General features: G+C 43.2%; 2 protein-coding genes across 4 annotated transcripts; one reads left to right on the forward strand and one right to left on the reverse strand.

Moving 5' to 3' along the window:
* Positions 1-553: 553 nt before the first annotated feature.
* LOC115133291 (ras-related protein Rab-38-like) lies at positions 554-5548 on the reverse strand. 2 transcript variants are annotated; one of them, XM_029666372.2, is made up of 5 exons: positions 5288-5548; positions 4723-5090; positions 1727-1857; positions 1250-1399; positions 554-814 (listed from the first exon to the last, which is right to left on the reverse strand). In XM_029666372.2, exons 2-5 carry the CDS (start codon positions 4913-4915, stop codon positions 602-604), a joined length of 687 nt encoding a protein of 228 aa, XP_029522232.1. In that variant the 5' UTR covers positions 4916-5090; positions 5288-5548; the 3' UTR covers positions 554-601. The 2 variants fall into 2 exon arrangements, with proteins under 2 accessions (XP_029522232.1, XP_064877870.1); XM_065021798.1 differs by lacking the exon at positions 5288-5548 and having other exon boundaries at positions 4723-5281.
* A 448-nt stretch (positions 5549-5996) lies between these two features.
* Positions 5997-13710, forward strand: LOC115133290 (ras-related protein Rab-39B-like). Of its 2 annotated transcripts, XM_029666371.2 has the most exons (5): positions 5997-6545; positions 8071-8304; positions 9390-9570; positions 9777-9902; positions 10212-13710. In XM_029666371.2, exons 2-5 carry the CDS (start codon positions 8090-8092, stop codon positions 10329-10331), a joined length of 642 nt encoding a protein of 213 aa, XP_029522231.2. In that variant the 5' UTR covers positions 5997-6545; positions 8071-8089; the 3' UTR covers positions 10332-13710. The 2 variants fall into 2 exon arrangements, with proteins under 2 accessions (XP_029522231.2, XP_064877871.1); XM_065021799.1 differs by lacking the exon at positions 5997-6545 and having other exon boundaries at positions 7981-8304.
* The last annotated feature ends 4499 nt before the right edge of the window (positions 13711-18209 follow it).

Genomic DNA, 18209 nt, shown 5'->3' on the forward strand with positions numbered 1-18209 from the left:
CAGTTGTTCTGCGCTCTGACACACTCAGATGAGAGTGCTCTGAAATCGGAATAGATGGCCAGAGTGAATTTACAAAAGCAGCCTTCGTGATGAGTGTGTTGCAATAGCAACGCTATTGATAACATCACAGCTGTTTCCTTGCCGATGTGGATGCTTCTGTCCTCCACTGTGATGTGATTAGATCTCTCATGTCATCCAGGCTTAGCTCAGTTCACATGACCCTTTGTAGCAGTCCATCCATATCTAATGCATCATGCTACTATCGCTCTCTCTTTTACACACACTATATTTCCCATCCCCCTCTCTCTCTGTGTGTCTCTCTATCCCCCTACTCCTTCCCATCTCTTCCTTCATCTCTCCCCCTCGGTCCCCTTCCATCCTAGCATAGAGAGTTCGTTGGAGTCAAAAGCCACTGTCCTTCTCTCTCCCTCAATCCCCCCTTCAGATATCGCCCATGTCCCTCTGGCCCGGCAAAGTTAACTTATTATACCCATCACAACTAGAAAGCTCGCAATCCTCTCCTCCACTCCACTCCCCCCATCTCTCATACATTTACATTTACATTTAAGTCATTTAGCAGACGCTCTTATCCAGAGCGACTTCATCCCTCAAATATCTCCCTTCGGCCAGGCAGAGGTCGCTTTTTACACCCATCGCACCCAGGCAGTCCAGCCATCCCTGTCCTATTGTAGTCAAAGCGTGGTGAGACCAGGACGCTAGGGTCTCTAGGATCTCCAGCTGGCGGCCTCTCCTCTTCTACATCCATGATGCTCTCTACCAAACACATGATGGCCGCGTCGATGTTGATGTTGTCCTGAGAGGGGAGAGAGGGGTAAAGAATTGAAGGGCAAAGAGAGAGAGAGAGATGTTTGTGTGAGAGAGAGACATGAGAGCAAAAGAAAGAGAGGGGGTGAGGGACAGATGGAGAGAGCAAGAGAATGGGAAGGAAAAAATACAGTCTTTATATGCACAGACACAATCCCTCACTCAGCTAGCAGTAAGTAGGTATAATGACGCTTTTTACATTCCAGAAAGCAACTCATACACACAAAACATTGTCTGCTAACACACAACGTTTATTAACATTTTCAAACACAAAGCTTGTATCCCCTGAAATACACTACATACAGCAACAATAGAGACCCATCCCTCTCTATGCCGCGACCCCATGTCGTGACCCTTGACCTCTTACCACCCTACGAAACCATGGTCTTGCTCTCTCACACACACACACACACACACACCTCACCTTGGCGGAGGTCTCGTACCACCCTACAAAGCCGTGGTCTCTAGTGAAGTTCTCCAGTTTGGGCAGTTTGGAACAGAGACCCGTACTCAGCTGGTCACATTTATTACCCAATAAGACGGCCGGAACTGGCCTCCCGTTACCCAGAGCAACCTGGGAGGGGTGTGGGGTGAGGGAGAGAAAGGGGGGGTTGGAGAGAAAAATGGGGGAGAAGATGTAAGTGCAAGGAAATATAGAGAAAATGGGAGTGAGGGGTGAGATGGATGAGAGGAGAGAAGGATCTTAACAAACGTAAAAAATAAAAAATAAAAAGTCTTTATGAAATGAAAACAACGGTGGAGATTATTTGAAGGGAGGATAGTACTAGTTGAGCCACTCAGGCTACAGGCACTCACTACCACCTCACTGTATAGTACAACCTGCATGTATACTTCATTATGACTAGTTCTAAGCATGTTAAAGTAATAATGTATCTCTTACCTTGGAGTCGAGGTCTCCCTTCCACTTGAGGACAGCCTGGAAGGTAGAGGCCCGCGTCATGTCAAAGATCACCAACGCTCCTACAGCCTCGCGGTAGTAAACCCGCGTCATGTTGCCATAGCGCTCCTGGCCTGGGGAAAAACAACAACAATGATATAACAACAACAGCACCAACAACAACATCTACAACTATACCATCTAAATCAACAACATAACAACAATGAATATTTCTCAATAAAGTGACTTAAGAAGCAAAGCGATACTCCAATGTGTTGAGACATTTCAAGTGTGTGTGTGTGTATATTTATGTGTGTATGTGTGCGTGTGTGTGTTTAAGTGAGTGTTGACATATAAATGGTATTTCTCCCGGAAGTTAACCTCTCTCACATTACATTTTACATTTAAGTCATTTAGCAGACGCTCTTATCCAGAGCGACTTACAAATTGGTGCATTCACCTTATGACATCCAGTGGAACAGCCACTTTACAATAGTGCATCTAAATCTTTTAAGGGGGGGGTGAGAAGGATTACTTTATCCTATCCTAGGTATTCCTTAAAGAGGTGGGGTTTCAGGTGTCTCCGGAAGGTGGTGATTGACTCCGCTGTCCTGGCGTCGTGAGGGAGTTTGTTCCACCATTGGGGGGCCAGAGCAGCGAACAGTTTTGACTGGGCTGAGCGGGAACTGTACTTCCTCAGTGGTAGGGAGGCGAGCAGGCTAGAGGTGGATGAACGCAGTGCCCTTGTTTGGGTGTAGGGCCTGATCAGAGCCTGGAGGTACTGAGGTGCTGTTCCCCTCACAGCTCCGTAGGCAAGCACCATGGTCTTGTAGCGGATGCGAGCTTCAACTGGAAGCCAGTGGAGAGAGCGGAGGAGCGGGGTGACGTGAGAGAACTTGGGAAGGTTGAACACCAGACGGGCTGCGGCGTTCTGGATGAGTTGTAGGGGTTTAATGGCACAGGCAGGGAGCCCAGCCAACAGCGAGTTGCAGTAATCCAGACGGGAGATGACAAGTGCCTGGATTAGGACCTGCGTCGCTTCCTGTGTGAGGCAGGGTCGTACTCTGCGGATGTTGTAGAGCATGAACCTACAGGAACGGGCCACCGCCTTGACTGTAATATTCCAGTGAGTAACCATGATACAGCTGAGAGAGAGAAAGAGAGGGACGGAGAGAGAGAGAGAGAGAGAGAGAACAGGGTCTTTCTAACATTAACACATAACGTACAGAATACGGTTTGAAATATCACTGGTTGTCACTGCCAATAGCCAGCATGCATTGTGTAAATACCATCACACTGGTTTTCCTGCTATGTTCTCCTACAATGTCTATCTCTGTCTTTCCACTGCCTACATGCATTGTCTAAATTAATAAGACTCAATGGATAGGGGTGAACCTGATCCTAGATCAGCAAGAGGCCAGTCTGAGGCCTTTAATTTAACTGTAAAAATGTATTACCTGTTAATGTGCCATGAACACAACCAGTCATGATGTTTTCATCTTATTGTCAAACAAATCACTTCAAAAAGTAGGTTACCGTCGCACATTCATCCAAAATAATCCCAGCATCTGAACAGTGCACAGTGCACCCTTCAACTTTCCATCAATTCGCAAGTGGCTGAAACTATCTCACCGGAGAAAGCATTCAAGTGAGCGAAACAGCGCCCCTCTGTCTCACTATATACTGTATGTAGCCCATGTATCTGATGCTGTGTCTGGCCAAAAATAGTATGACATGCCATTCTGTTTTTGGCCAGACAGCATCAGATACATGGGCAAAACATACATCTTGTTTCTTTCTTTTTCCTTTCCTGCCCTGCGCTGAAAGCGCTTCATTGTTGCAGCTTAATTTCAATGAATGTCATGTTTGCAATCATATCTTGTGAAACAATGCATGAGGACTGTGTCAGGGTGGAATAGTTCATTATTATGAACCAGACAGTGGGTGATTATTGACACTTGTTTATACTATTATGAGAAAAACTTGGATTATATTAATATTGATATGAAATATATGTATTTGTAAAAACTAAATGATTGATCTATTATGAATTATTATTTGGCTGTAAGGATTCATTTGGTCAACATTGTGGTTTCATTAACCTGGGCACACCCCCTCCCTCCCCGTTTCCTTTGCAATTTTTTTTTGTTTTTGGGGGGGCTGGTAGACATGGTGTGATGAGGTCATTATCTACCGTTGAGATGATACGGAGGAAAAGTCTGCTGACAGTTTAGAGATACAGCACCATAAGGGCTCAGACACACCCATAGCGTTTGCTGGCCGAGAGTACTTCCTACCTCTGAACGTAATTCGCGAACCGAGTGAGCACCGATTTGAAAAACGTAATCTACGAGGAACGATCAGCAGACAAGCGCTAGATTCACATTCGGTGCGATGTGTGCGAGTCTTAAAATGTCTAGTGCATGTGCATTGACTGACGGGGTAAAGTCCACACACATACAGACGCGCGCATGCACACATGAATGCATACACAGCCAGGCATGCACGTACACGCGCACACATACACCAACACTCACACTATTACACTGTTTTATAGGACAGTGTATGTCAGGGCCTTACATCAGGTCATGTCAGTTATATGTCGATTATCAGGTCATGTGAAATATAGAGAGGCTCAAGAATGGGTCGGTTAGGCTACTACTATTACACGTGTGTGTGTGTGTGTGTGTGTGTGTGTGTGTGTGTGTGTGTGTGTGTGTGTGTGTAACTACCTATTGTTAAAGTTCCATTCTCAAATAAAATAAAGGAGTTATAAAACGTAATGTAACAGAGCTGATAGGCCTACTCTAATAGGCCTACTCTTATTCTATGCGTAATTAGTTTACCAACTGGCAATGTTCCACTATTACAGACACCATACCATGTACGTGACATATTTTTGACATATTTTAAACTTGTGTATCAAATCAAATATAGCAGTTATAAAAGTAAAGGTAGGCGAACTGTCGAAGAAGATTACTAATAATTAGTTTACCAACCTGCGATGTCCCACAGCTGCAGTCGCACGACCGTCTTGTGATCCCAATTGAGGAGTTTGAGGGCGAAGTCGACTCCGACCGTGGCTCTGTAATGTTGGGAGAATATCTGATGGACATAACGCTTTATTATGGACGTCTTCCCGACCCCCAGGTCACCGATGACTAGAACCTTCAGCAAGCGTTCCTGCTGCATGGTTGGGTTATGGCTTGATATAGAAGAATATATAGGCTACAACTTAGTTGTTCACATAGAATTTAATATTCTATGTGAAAATAATATTACAAAAGTCAGTGTCCTCTTTTTTCAGTTTTCTATTTCATATGGGTCCACTTTTCAGCAGCTCTCTTTTCCCGTTACCTGAAGTTGCCTGTATGTCAAAGGAGAAAACAATATTAATGAATTGATGAAGACAGAAAATAAGAGGAACTTCTCCCTCTTTTATTCAAAATGTGCATGCACAAAAATATTCCGAAATGGTCTTCCTTTCTTGCAATTGTTCTATTCCATACATGTCCTTATATCAGAGTCATGCAATGTATCCTTTGGGCGACCCTTCTCTCTTACCAAACGTTCATCATTTCTCTCTCGTTCTTTCTCCTACCCAACCTTCATTCCATCCAGAGCAAAAAATGAGAACTTCTAAAAAGAGTAGTCAGCGCATTTCATCCACAAACTGTCAATTTTGGTCAAACAGTCTACGGTATGTGTGCGCGCACATCTCGCCTGGAAGCCGTTGCCATTAATCTGCCCGTCAGCTGTTTGGAGATTAGGCAACCACAGCCCTTTAGTTTACTGATAAAGTTGTGTACATACAGTAAGTCAATAGTTCACTGTACTTTCTGTCCACCACTTTGCTGCTGGGGGAAAGGAAACGAACTACATATCCAGCGTATTTGATACACTGTATCCGGATCAACGCACAAGCAGCTGTGGTAACCAAACATACAATGTTATGTATCTACGCGCATACAATATTGTCAGTTTTACACTCACGATTATAAATCGTTATATCAGTTAAAGTCCAAAATATGTTTCATGTCTGGTAGGCAGTATATAGGGTCTAAAACTTGAATATTTAGTGGCAGTGGCCCTATCTATATGTTTGCCTTTTAGCTTACTAATATTGTTGGATATGCTATAAAAGACTATTGGTGAGAGGTTCTTTCAATAACCTACCAAAAATGGTAGCCAATAGGTCAAATGAATTACATTTCATAAAACGACTTAAGAACAAGGACATTGATCTACATATCATTGCTCTAATGGTTTTATTAACAACGTTTTGTGTCGCTGTGTTTTTTTTCTAGATATGCGGATAAAGTGTTTGTGCGCGTCGATATTGATGTTTACGGTAGTAGAGGTGCTGATGCGGGCTGGGCGGTGGAATGAGTCAGGGTCTGTGATGGTGCTGCTCGCGCTGCAATTTCATCAGCGGCAACATTTATTTCGTTTAGCTTCCTTCAAAACACAAAAGGAGATAAGGAGAGGAGTGAAAACAAAATTAACCTTCATAATTTTTGCCATAGGTCTATCACATTTTACAGTTGTGTGATTTCAAAACGACAGTGTAGACCTAGGCTGTCATTCACAAATGATAGCATTCTGGGGAGTAAAAGCGTGCTTTGATTTTTTTCTAGGGTGTCATTAATAGACCGTTATAAAGACATCACAACGAAGACCCGTTGGTAGATTTCCGCAGGGCAATTGTAAACTGCTGTTCATGCGTTGCTGTGAGACGTTATTTCGGGCGTTTGTTCTACGAAAGCTTCTCAATGCAATGGAACCTGCAGCAATCGGGTTCTGAGCCGCGCAACCAAACCACGTAAGATGAAACCATTTCGTTCTCTCTTAGGCAATAGGCCTTTCTAGCAAATGTGAACTATACAAGGCCTTCTTATTTGAGGATAATGATGCGAGAAATAAGAAAAGCGACACTACTTGGTCTTGAAAGTCTATTGTGAGAGCGACAGAAGTGATGTTGTCTAATGCACTTCTGCATCAAATAATCGTGGAGATTCTATTCTACTGTTCTCCATTCCATTTACCATTACTGACATATCGGGTGAAATGATGCCTGTAAGACTAAAATAAGCAATGATCCTACCATAACGCAAAATGGAGGGATCTATTCATTGAATCTGGAATAAATCAGTTGATATTTAATGCAAAAGCACCTGATGTGAAATACCTAACCTACAACCCTCTATTAGTTCTTTACAGTAACGGCTTCTGTACAATAGACTGTCCATGTAATTAAACATATTTGTGTTTATCCAAAAGCACCTGATGTGAAATATCCATGGTAAACAATACAATAGACATTATGATGACCAGTAGTTACCATAGTAGGGTACAATCTAGCCTAGGCTACTGTCCATGTCAATGCTCCAGAGACCCTAGCTGAAGCCTATATCCGGTCTCAGGCAAAGCTATGGGGGTGGATATTCCAGGTATTATTTCGGGGATCTGTTTGTCACGGTTGTGTTTGCATACCAAGCTCACTGTGTGATTCCCGGCCAGCCAGAGTGAGGAAGTGGCGGTGTGTCTAGATGTCAATGGAGGCAGTCTGATGACTGGATAACCAGGCCTGTGCATAGAATGCAATACCATAATAAATCTGTGCATTGTAGGGTTTTAAATAAGCATAGGTCTATAGAATATGGAATAGAAAATAATAGATTATAGAATAGAGTATGTAAACTGACCTAAGTGCCACTGGCTACAAACAGAATGGAATAACTGAATTCTTCCTAAAGGGAAGTTCAATGGGGCTTTATTCATAGCCTAACGCAAAACACAGGCTATCAAATAGTTGCCACAGTCAAGTGATTTGAAAGTTGGCCAATATAGGCTAAAGCGGATTTCCAATAGTCACATGCTTGTAAATAAACATGTGGACTATAATAGGCATTTGTAACAGGAGGGCTTAGGCCTAGATCAAAGCCATAGTCAAATCCAGAAGAGACGTGGCTTTTTACTTGTCACCAAAGGGAATTTAGACACAAAACAAGGGCACAAAGAGTAGCGGTGTTGTGCTCTCTCCAAAGGCCTCGTTATCATTCAGGGGCTGCGCTCTGTTGGGAAGCCAAGCTACGGTGCTGTGGAGGAGGGAGGGCAGTAACCATTTGAAATCTCCGTTATAGCTGCCCCTCTGTCTGCGAGGTCTCTCTCACAGGCTTTCACCAGGGTGCCCGAGGCTATCTATCCTCTGAAAGCACTGTTGTTATGGGTTAACTGACTCAGGCTTTTGCGCTTTTGCGCTGTGTGAGCGTGTGTCCCTGCATGTGTCTGTGTCTCACGGTGTGTGTGCCTGTGCGTGTTCCATCCGACCACGATTCTACGAACAGAAGCTAGACAGCAGTCACCATGGAGGCGATATGGTTGTACCAGTTCAGACTCATCGTCATTGGGGACTCGACGGTGGGGAAATCGTGCCTGATCCGACGGTTCACGGAGGGAAGGTTTGCCCAGGTGAGTGACCCGACGGTCGGCGTGGATTTCTTCTCTCGCCTGGTGGAGATTGAGCCGGGGAAACGCATCAAGCTACAGATCTGGGATACCGCGGGACAGGAGCGCTTCAGGTATGGGGGGGGGGGGGGGGGGCTCCATAAGAACTGTCACACAGATGATTATGCATAAACTGTGCTATCGGTATAATCCATCACGCTTGCTTGCTCTTGTTTATCAAGGATGCTTCTTGTGCAGCTGGCCAAACCATGAAATGTATACATACTTTTTATTCAGAGCCCTCTATTAGACAGGCTATCATTCATAATTGTTGATCAAAGTATATACAAGGATATCAAAGGATAGGATAGTCCACAGTTGCCATTTGCACCAAGGTCTAAACTGCCAGATAGTTTTTGTCATACCACTACTGATATTGTTGTTTGACTATTCAAAAGTGCCTTATTGAAACAGTGCATAAGGTACAAAGGTTAGTCTACATCAATATTTACACTTTGGCACATCAGTGACACAGTTAGAATATGCCTATAAATAGTTAAGTTTCTAAAAAAGTGAAAAACAAGTGTGCAGGAGTCTCTTTTCATAGATAAACATTTATTTTACATATTGAAAGAGTTAACAGCTTTTAAACACACACACACACCCTTGCTTGGTCAGCGTTCCATAATAATTCCTCATCATACCCTGCTCTTTTGTCTGTGATTAATTTAAACTGGTTATTTATTTATTTTGAATATGTATTTTACCACTGTCCTCCTATCTTCATCCTCTCTTTCTATGTCTTCCTCTTCTTCCGTTCTTTCATTGCACCTCCCTCCCTCATCACCCACACCTCGCATGTCTTTCATATCCCTCCTCTCACTTCTTCCCCCCTTCATGTTCTTCCTCCTTCCTTCTCTCACATTCTCTCCCTCTTTTCTGCCAAACTTCCTCTCTCCCTCACTACACACTCTCCTCCCCCTTTCTCACTTTCACATCTGTTGCTTGCAACTTTTGTCTCGCCTCCCAACACATATCTATTTTTATTTCTCCCTCCCTACAATATTCTAACACTGTATGTCTCCCCTCTCCTTCTAACACTCTCAATTCTCTCTCCTCTCATTCCTCTACTTCCTGTCTATCTCTCCTTCTCTCCCTATTCCCTTTCTCATCTCCTAACATAAACACCCTCTCATCCCTTTCTCCTCCCCTCTTCCAGGTCCATCACCAGAGCCTACTATCGTAACTCGGTGGGCGGGCTCCTCCTGTTTGACATCACAAACCGCCGTTCCTTCCAGAATGTTCATGATTGGCTAGAGGAGGCCCGGAGCCACGTACAACCACACAGCATTGTGTTCCTATTGGTCGGCCACAAGTGTGACCTGGAACCTCAGCGCCAGGTAGCCTATCAGATTGCAGTAGTTTAAGTGTATGTGTGGAGGGGGGTAGGTGGGATGTGTGTGTGTGTGTGTTTGATTGAGCATTGAAATAAATAAAAAATTTCCCCCTACCTTTACTAATGAGTAAGTAAGTAATGTTGTGCATAAGTAATGCACAACACATTTCCATATAAACAGACAATACTATCGCATGTTTACCTCTCCAGGTAACTCGTCAGGAGGCTGAGAAACTCGCCGGCGCCTACGGGATGCGTTACGTAGAAACTTCGGCCCGCGACGCCATAAACGTGGAGCACGCCTTCACGGAGCTGACCAGGGACATCTTTCAGCTGGTGAGGAGCTCCAGGTTGAAGATACAAAGTTTGAGTCAAGAATTAAAATTGAATCCTGTACAACCTTTGGCTAGCTTAGCAATGGCAACAGCTGGTCCCATGAATTGTTTATTATCAAAGTGTTCTGCATGTCAATATTCTGGTCCCAGATCTGTTTGTGCTATCATGTCAACTCCTTGCCATGGCAAACATGACATTTGGCATGACAATGAGTGACAAGGAGTTGATATGATTGCACAAACAGATCTGGGACCAGGCTAGCATGTGAATACAACATTGTCCCTTCTAACCTTGGTATCTTCACCCTAGGTGAGGAGCGGTGACATCACTATCCAGGAGGGCTGGGAGGGGGTGAAGAGCGGCTTCGTTCCCAACGTGGTCCACTCCTCCGAGGAGGTCACCAAGAGCGACCGACGCTGCCTCTGCTGATCTAGAGGGATCTACTAGATCCAACTAGATCCCTGACTCGAGTCTGGTTTCCCTTAGGTCCTCCTGAACTTCCACCCAGATCAATTTCAGCTATCTAGTCTAGCCATTTGCCTCTACTGATCTGCATCTGGATGGAGGGATCCTACTCGCAACTAGATCCCTGCCTGGTTTTCATTTGATCCTCCTTGGTCCTCAAAAGGTGTCCACTTTTCAGAGTGATCTGCTATCTGGATGGATGATGGATCCCTTCCCTACAAATACCTGGTTAATACCTGGTTTCCCTTTAGGTCAGGGATGGGGATCTTGGATGGGGTGGGGGACACAAAAAATCTGAACTCATCATGAGGGGCCGCAGTGGCTCACGGGTCTGTGTACCCATATCCATACCCACACCTGTCACTGATTTGTACAATCAATCTATTTGTGCAGTTAAACTACTTAACTCTTTTAACTAAATGCATTATACCAGTAGCTAGGGCCATCCCTAGCCTTTTGGTGGCATTAAGCGAGATTTGGTTGGCATCCCCCTACCTCACAGGTAAAACATTTTACTGGCCCCCGTCTTGACGGTGGAGAGAAAAAAGTACATTTCCTGCAATTCTACACATTTTGCCATGGTGCGGAGGGAAAATGTGTGCCATTTTATAACAAATTTCAAGCAATTCTACTCATTTTGCCATGAGGCAGAGAGAAGAATTTGCAGTTTTACAGCTATTTTCCTGCAATTCTATCCATTTTGCCATGGAGTGGAGATACATTTTTGCAGTTTTAAAACTAATTTCCTTTAAATCTACACATTTTTGCCATGACTTATGCCATGTTAATATGATATATGAGTGAGAGTGACTAACAAAATCAATTGGTCCCCCCTGGAGGTCAAGGCCCCTGGGCATGTGCTCTGCATGTCTGGTCAGTATTCGGCCATGATTACTACAAGTAAAACATTTTATGAAATAATTGTTAGCTGACATAGCTAATTGAGTGAGTGACTTAAGAGAAAACCTGCTGATGCACAACCACATTTAAAAATTGCACCTTGTGAATTCTACTATTCTATTCCAACAGTAAGTTGAGACCCTGACTGAGTTGCTTAACATGGCCCATCCCTGCTTTTGGTAATTTTCTTGAATTGCACCCAGATCTATTTCAGCTCTCTAGTCACCTGCTACCCCGATCTCTTCTCTTCCACTATGCAATCCGATAACACAATTGATACGACCAGAAGGCATCACATGTCCCCTTAGGTTCGTTGGGTCAATATGGCCTTCTATCTGATTCAGTTGTTCAAAGGAGACTGAGGAGGAGGGTCTCAGAGTTTCCCCTTTTGGGAAATTAAGTATGGTCCCAAACGCAAACTCTGTGGTTCTATACGTACTTCTCCCATCATCTAACTAACACTCCAATCCTCACCCTTCTCCATTAACCAACGCCATATTGGACACTTTGGAAAGGGACTGAATGTAAGGGGACAACTGTTTGACTCTCTATCTGACTGGACAAGTGGACAAAGGGACTCCAGGGTCGTATTCACTAGACACCAAGCGGAAGAAAATGCACTGAAATGGAGAGGGAGAATAAGATTATTTTTAAAAAATTGTTTCAAAACGTTTTGCTATGGTGTGCACTAATGAATACGACCCAGTAAATGCGGACGATGAGATATTGGGCACACCGGAGGCCGACACTACCTGTACATTTACCTGAACATTTAACTGTCCCCTTTGAGACTAGCCTATGAGTGATTCCAGAATCTAGCTGAGGAAACCATGGTAACAGTGGACAGACAGGAAGCTGAGAGAAACGCACCCTAAAAACACTACATTACCTATAAGTCCACATCTGCAGGCATCTAAATTACACATATTAATGACACAGTACAACAAGTATGGCAACAGACATGTGCATTCAATATCTCAATCTCAATCAGTCTAGAAATAAGGATATTCATTCCATAAATAATCACATTATCGTTCGATAACGTTATCATGAATGACCATGCTGTTGTGTTGAAAGTCATATTTTAGTTGGGCACACTGGATGTAGCAACGTTTCTGGTTTGGTAACTGAGAAATGAAATGCTTTGGCACAATAGGTGGTGGAGGGACAAAAGATGTCCTACCTATTTTCCGTTCAACATGTTTTGTAGCCACTGTGTTCAAGGTCAATCTCTTTGTCATCAGTGCTACAAGCTACTTCCTGCTATCAGATAATCAGAATCCAAAACTTTGATTCTTTCTTCTCTACGCTGAGTAATAATAACTGCAAGGATGAACTGCTATCATCCACTTTATCCAAAGAGAGTTTTGGTAGCACCATTTAATGTGAATGTAACATTGTAGGGAAAGGGGGAGTTGACAGTGTGCAAATGCACTTTCATCTAAAAATGTATCGCTGACAAGGAGGACAGGATGGGAAATGTTCTCAATCATTTATTACAATAAAGGGGACATCTTGCAGGGCCTTGACAAGTGATATCCCATTAAGTGTGACTTTTCATTACTTTTTCGGCGTGGATTAAGAATGGGCATCTTTGGATTCCGTTGCATCTTCCACTAGCTTGGACATTCTGGTTCTAGAATGGAATCTTGGACATCATGATAACTGACATGCTGATAACTGATCTCCTTCTGTAACTATGGTCCAGCCATAACCGGTGCTCATAATTGAACGACAGTGGCTTCACCAATCTCACCAATTCACCAAATCAGAGGGTTTCAGGAGTTTGGATCAGTTGGTCCTCATCATCAAGTAAGATACTCTCTAGGTAGAAGTTTCCCCCAACCACAGATCTAGGATCAGATAACCCAGAGCACTAACCTTTACCAGTAGGCTAATGACAAATATCCGGTCCTGTGTCAGTGGTTAGAGGAAGCGTCTATCTAGTCTGTAACAAACAACCAGACCTTCATGTAGGCGTACAGCATGTACAGCTCCTAGGCCATGTCAGAACATAGGACTTTGCAGCAAGTGCTTAGCCTGGTAAAACCAGACTGAATTAAGTGAAACAACAGTGATACCAAGCTAGCAGTTGCTCATCATATTAATAACACACAAAAATACGTTAATCAATGTACAGCACTACCAGGGTCGTGTTCACTAGACACCAAAATGAAGAATACAGACTGAAAACAGAGACTACCTGACTACCTAATTTCCGCTGGAAAATGTTTTGCTATGTTGTGCTCTACTGAATACGACCCAGGATGACTCTTCTTCATTCTACATCATTTTTGACAAAGTCTCTATCTCCAAGCTGTACAATGCCATGTAACTACAGTTCCTTCAATTCAACAATGGCTATGGGATTTTCTGTGCCACTACTCATCTATCAAAACAACTTGAAATGTACAAAAATAATAATAATAAAATGTGACTGGTAAAACAACCCTGTTCTGCTTTGTGTCTAAAGATGTAGCCTCTTGTTGTTTGGGTAAAACGATGTCGGCTAGTCTTGGGGAGAATCTCAATTGGATTTGCTCGACTCTGTCCTCTCCTCACCTGCTTTTGAAAAATGTCAGAGGTAATTGAGGATCGGATACGAGGAAAGGAAATGTTGAAACAAATGCGCTTGTTTGATATTAGACTCTCCTCCACTCGTCGTTAGGCAAATTACCTTTACAGGGGTTGTAACCCCAAAATAAATGTGTAAAGTGATACAAATTTAGCTAGTTGTGGAAGACATGTTATTAATAAAAGTATAAGAAGCTCAGTTTGTAGAGCATTGCGCTTGTAATGCCAGGTTAGTAGGTTTGATTCCCGTGACCATCCATAGGTAAAATGTATGCACGCATGACTTTAAAAAATTCTGATAAATGGCATATGTTATGTAAGCGTATCGTTTTTAAATGTGAACATGATTTTCTCTGATTAAACAACAGCTGATTCAAAGGGTGTGGGGCAGATTTCCAAATTCTTCCATGGAAGATGCACTTCAGTATTCTTCGGGAGAGCAGGTTATCGAGGTGAGGACACTCCTCGGCTTACCTACTAACGAACTGACTCTCCTCAACCACTCTACCCACTTTTCGGTTTCCAGGAAATGGGAGAGGAAGACGGAAGAGTTGAGGAGAGGACAGAATTTTCCCTCTTTAAACCCATTTTCACGAAAAAAAAAAATCATATTCGTGACCCATAAACGGTGACTCCGGACATGCCGAATTTGCGACATTCTGAATAGGACCCCCAAAATAATTTAAAACCATTTTCACTAAAAAGTACCGTTTTTTTCTTCATATTCATGACCCATAAACGGTGACTCCGGACATGCCGAATTGGCGACATTCTGGATAGGACCCCAAAAATAATTTAAAACCATTTTCACTAAGAAGTATAAAAATTCGTGACAAAAAAACGGTGACTCCGGACGTGCCGAATTGGTGACATTGTGGATCGGACCAAAAAATTATTTAAGAATCTCTTGGTTGTTAGTTGCAGTGCCAGAAACCAACCACAAGATGGCCACTGATAGTGTCAACCAGCCTGTATCTGTGGAGCATCAGTAAGTACCACCTAGAGTGATTAAATCATTAGACACTGGATACATTCATTATTAGAAACATGTATAAACTAGGTAATTGAGGGTTCTAATGTTAAGAGCTAGATCAGACCAAACTATTTTAAAGCTGCATTTGTGGAGTGCTGGAGGGTTTAAGGACATAATCAATCCCTGTCTGCTCTCCTCACTTGCTTCAAGATGTTCACCATTGTTCCTGTACCTAAGAAGACAAAGGTAACTAAGTGAACTAAATTACTATCGCCCCGTAGCACTCACTTCTGTCATCATGAAGTGCTTTGAGAGACTAGTTAAGGATCAGATCACCTTTACCTTACCCGACACCCTAGAACCACTTCAATTTGCTTACTGCCCCAATAGATCCACAGAAGATGCAATTGCCATCGCACTGCACACTGCCCTATCCCATCTGGACAAGAAGAATACCTATGTAAGAATGCTCTTCATTGACTATGGCTCAGCATTCAACACTAGTACCCTCCAGGCTCATCATTGAGCTCGGGCCCTGGGTTTGAACCCCGCCCTGTGCAACTGGTTCCTGACGGGCCGCCCCCAGGTGGTGAAGGTAGGAAACAACACCTCCACTTTGCTGATCCTCAACACAGGGGCCCCAGAAGGGTGCATGCTCAGCCCCCTCCCGTACTCCCTGTTCACCCATGACTGCGTGACCACGCACGTCTCCAACTCAATCATCAAGTTTGCCAACGACACAAAAGTATTAGGCCTGATTACCAACGATGATGAGACAGCCTACAGGAAGGAGATGAGGGCCCTACGAGAGTGGTGCCAGAAAAATAACCTCTCACTCAACTTCAACAAAACGAGTATCGTGGACTTCAGGAAACAGCAGAGGGAGCACGCCCCTAACAACATTGACGGGACCGCAGTGAAGGAGGAAAGATTCATGTTCCTCGGCGTACACATCACTGACGATCTGAAATGCTCCACCCACACAGGCAGCGTGGTGAAGAAGGCGCAACAGCGCCTCTTCAACCTCAGGACGCTGAAGAAATTTGGCTTGGCCCCTAAAACCCTCACAAACTTTTACAGATGCACAATTGAAAGCATCCTGTCAGGCTGTATCACCGCCTGGTTGGCAACTGCACCGTCCGCAACCGCAGGGCTCTCCAGAGGGTGGTATATGGTCTGCCCAACTCATCATCAGGACCAAACTACCTGCCTTCCAGGACACCTACAGTACCAGTCAAAAGTTTGGACACACCTACTCATAAAGTTTTTTCTTTATTTTGACTATTTTCTACATTGTAAAATAATAGTGGCGACATAAAAACTATGAAATAACACATATGGAATCATGTAGTAACCAAAAAAGTATTAAACAAATCCAAATATATTTTATATTTGAGATTCTTCAGGGTAGCCACCATTTTCCTTGACAAAGATGCTAGTTCTCGGTACAACCATCAAGATTAATTGTCAGATCCAACTGAAGATCTCTTTGTTTCTTGGGACCTAGAACGAGCATCTTTGTTTTGAGTTTAAAAGTAACACATTTTCCGCCATCCACTTCCTTATGACTAAAACACAGGCTTCTAGGGAGGGCAATTTTGGGGCTTCACCATGTTTCATCGAAATGTACAGCTGTGTATCGTCCACATAGCAGTGAAAGTTAACATTGTGTTTCCTAATGACATCAGCAAGAGGTAAAATATATAGTGAAAACAATATAGTGGTCCTAAAACGGAACCTTGAGGAACACCAAAATTTACAGTTGATTTGTCAGAGGACAAACCATCCATAGGGACAAACTGTTATCTTCCGACAGATCAAATCTAAACCAGGCCAGAACTTGTCCGTGTAGACTAATTTGAGTTTCCAATCTCTACAAAAGAATGTGGTGATCAATGGTATCAAAAGCAGTACTAAGGTCTAGGAGCACAAGGACAGATGGGGAGCCTTGGTCTGACCATTAAAAAGGTAATTTACCACCTTCACAAGTGCAGTCAGTGCTATGATGTGGTCTAAAACCAGACTGAAGCGTTTCATACACATTGTCTTTAATATGGTAGCGCAACAGCTTTTTCTATAAAATTTTGAGAGGAATGGGAGATTTGATATAGGCGGGTAGTTTTTAAAAATATTTTCTGGTTTGGCTTTTTCAAGAGAGGCTTTATTACTACCAATTTTAGTGAGTTTGGTGCACATCTGGTGGAGGCATTTACTATGTTCAACATAGGAGGGCCAAGCACAGGAAGCAGCTTTTTTAGTAGTTTAGATGGAATAGGGTCCAGTATGCAGCTTGAAGGTTTAGGAGGTCATGACTATTTTCATGAATGTGTCAAGAGATCTAGGATTTTAAAAACGTGTGTCTCCCTTGATCCTAGGTCCTGGCAGTGTTGTGCAGACTCAGGACAACTGAGCTTTGGAGAAATACAGAGATTTAAAGAGGAGTCCGTAATTTGCTTTCTTATGACAATGATTTTTTCGTCAAAGAAGTTCATGAATTTATCACTGAAGTGAAAGCCATCCTCTCTTGGGGAATGCTGCTTTTTAGTTAGCTTCGACAGTATCAAAATACATTTGGGATTGTTCTTATTCTCCTCAATTAAATTGGAAAAATAGGATGATCGAGCAGCAGTGAGGGCTCTTCGATACTGCACGGTACTGTCTTTCCAAGATAATCGAAAGACTTCCAGTTTGGTGTAGCGCCATTTCCGTTCAAGGGCTCAGGTATTTTATGTATACCAGGGAGCTAGTTTCTTATGACAATTTATTTTTTTTTGTGGTGCGACGCATCTAGGGTATTACTCAAGTTTAAATTGAGCTCCTCCGTTAGGTGGTTCACCGATTTTTGTACTCTAACGTCCTTGGGAAGGTGGAGGGAGTCTGAAAGGGCATCTAGGAATCTTTGGGTTGTCCGAGAATTCATAGCATGGCTTTTGATGATCCTTGGTTGGGGTCTGAGCAGATTATTTGTTGCGATTGCATACGTAATAAAATGGTGGTCCGATAGTTCAGGATTACGAGGAAAAACATTAAGATCCACAATATTTATTCCACGGGACAAAACTTGGTCCAGAGTATGACTGTGGCATAGGACCGGAGACATGTTGGACAAAACCCACTGAGTCGATGATGGCTCTGAAAGCCTTTTGGAGTGGGTCTGTGGACTTTTCCATGTGAATATCAAAGTCACCAAAAATGTGAATATTATCTGCCATGACTACAAGATCCGATAGGAATTCAGGGAACTCCGTGGGGAACGCTATAGCTATAAAAAGTGATTGAGTAGGCTGCATAGATTTCATGACTAGAAGCTCAAAAGATGAAAATGCCTTCATTTTTTGGGGGAAATTGAAATTCGCTATTGTAAATGTTAGCAACACCCCCACCTTTGCGGGATG

The sequence above is a fragment of the Oncorhynchus nerka genome, linkage group LG8 (genome assembly GCF_034236695.1).
Source record: "Oncorhynchus nerka isolate Pitt River linkage group LG8, Oner_Uvic_2.0, whole genome shotgun sequence".
Classification (NCBI taxonomy): Eukaryota; Metazoa; Chordata; class Actinopteri; order Salmoniformes; family Salmonidae; genus Oncorhynchus; species Oncorhynchus nerka.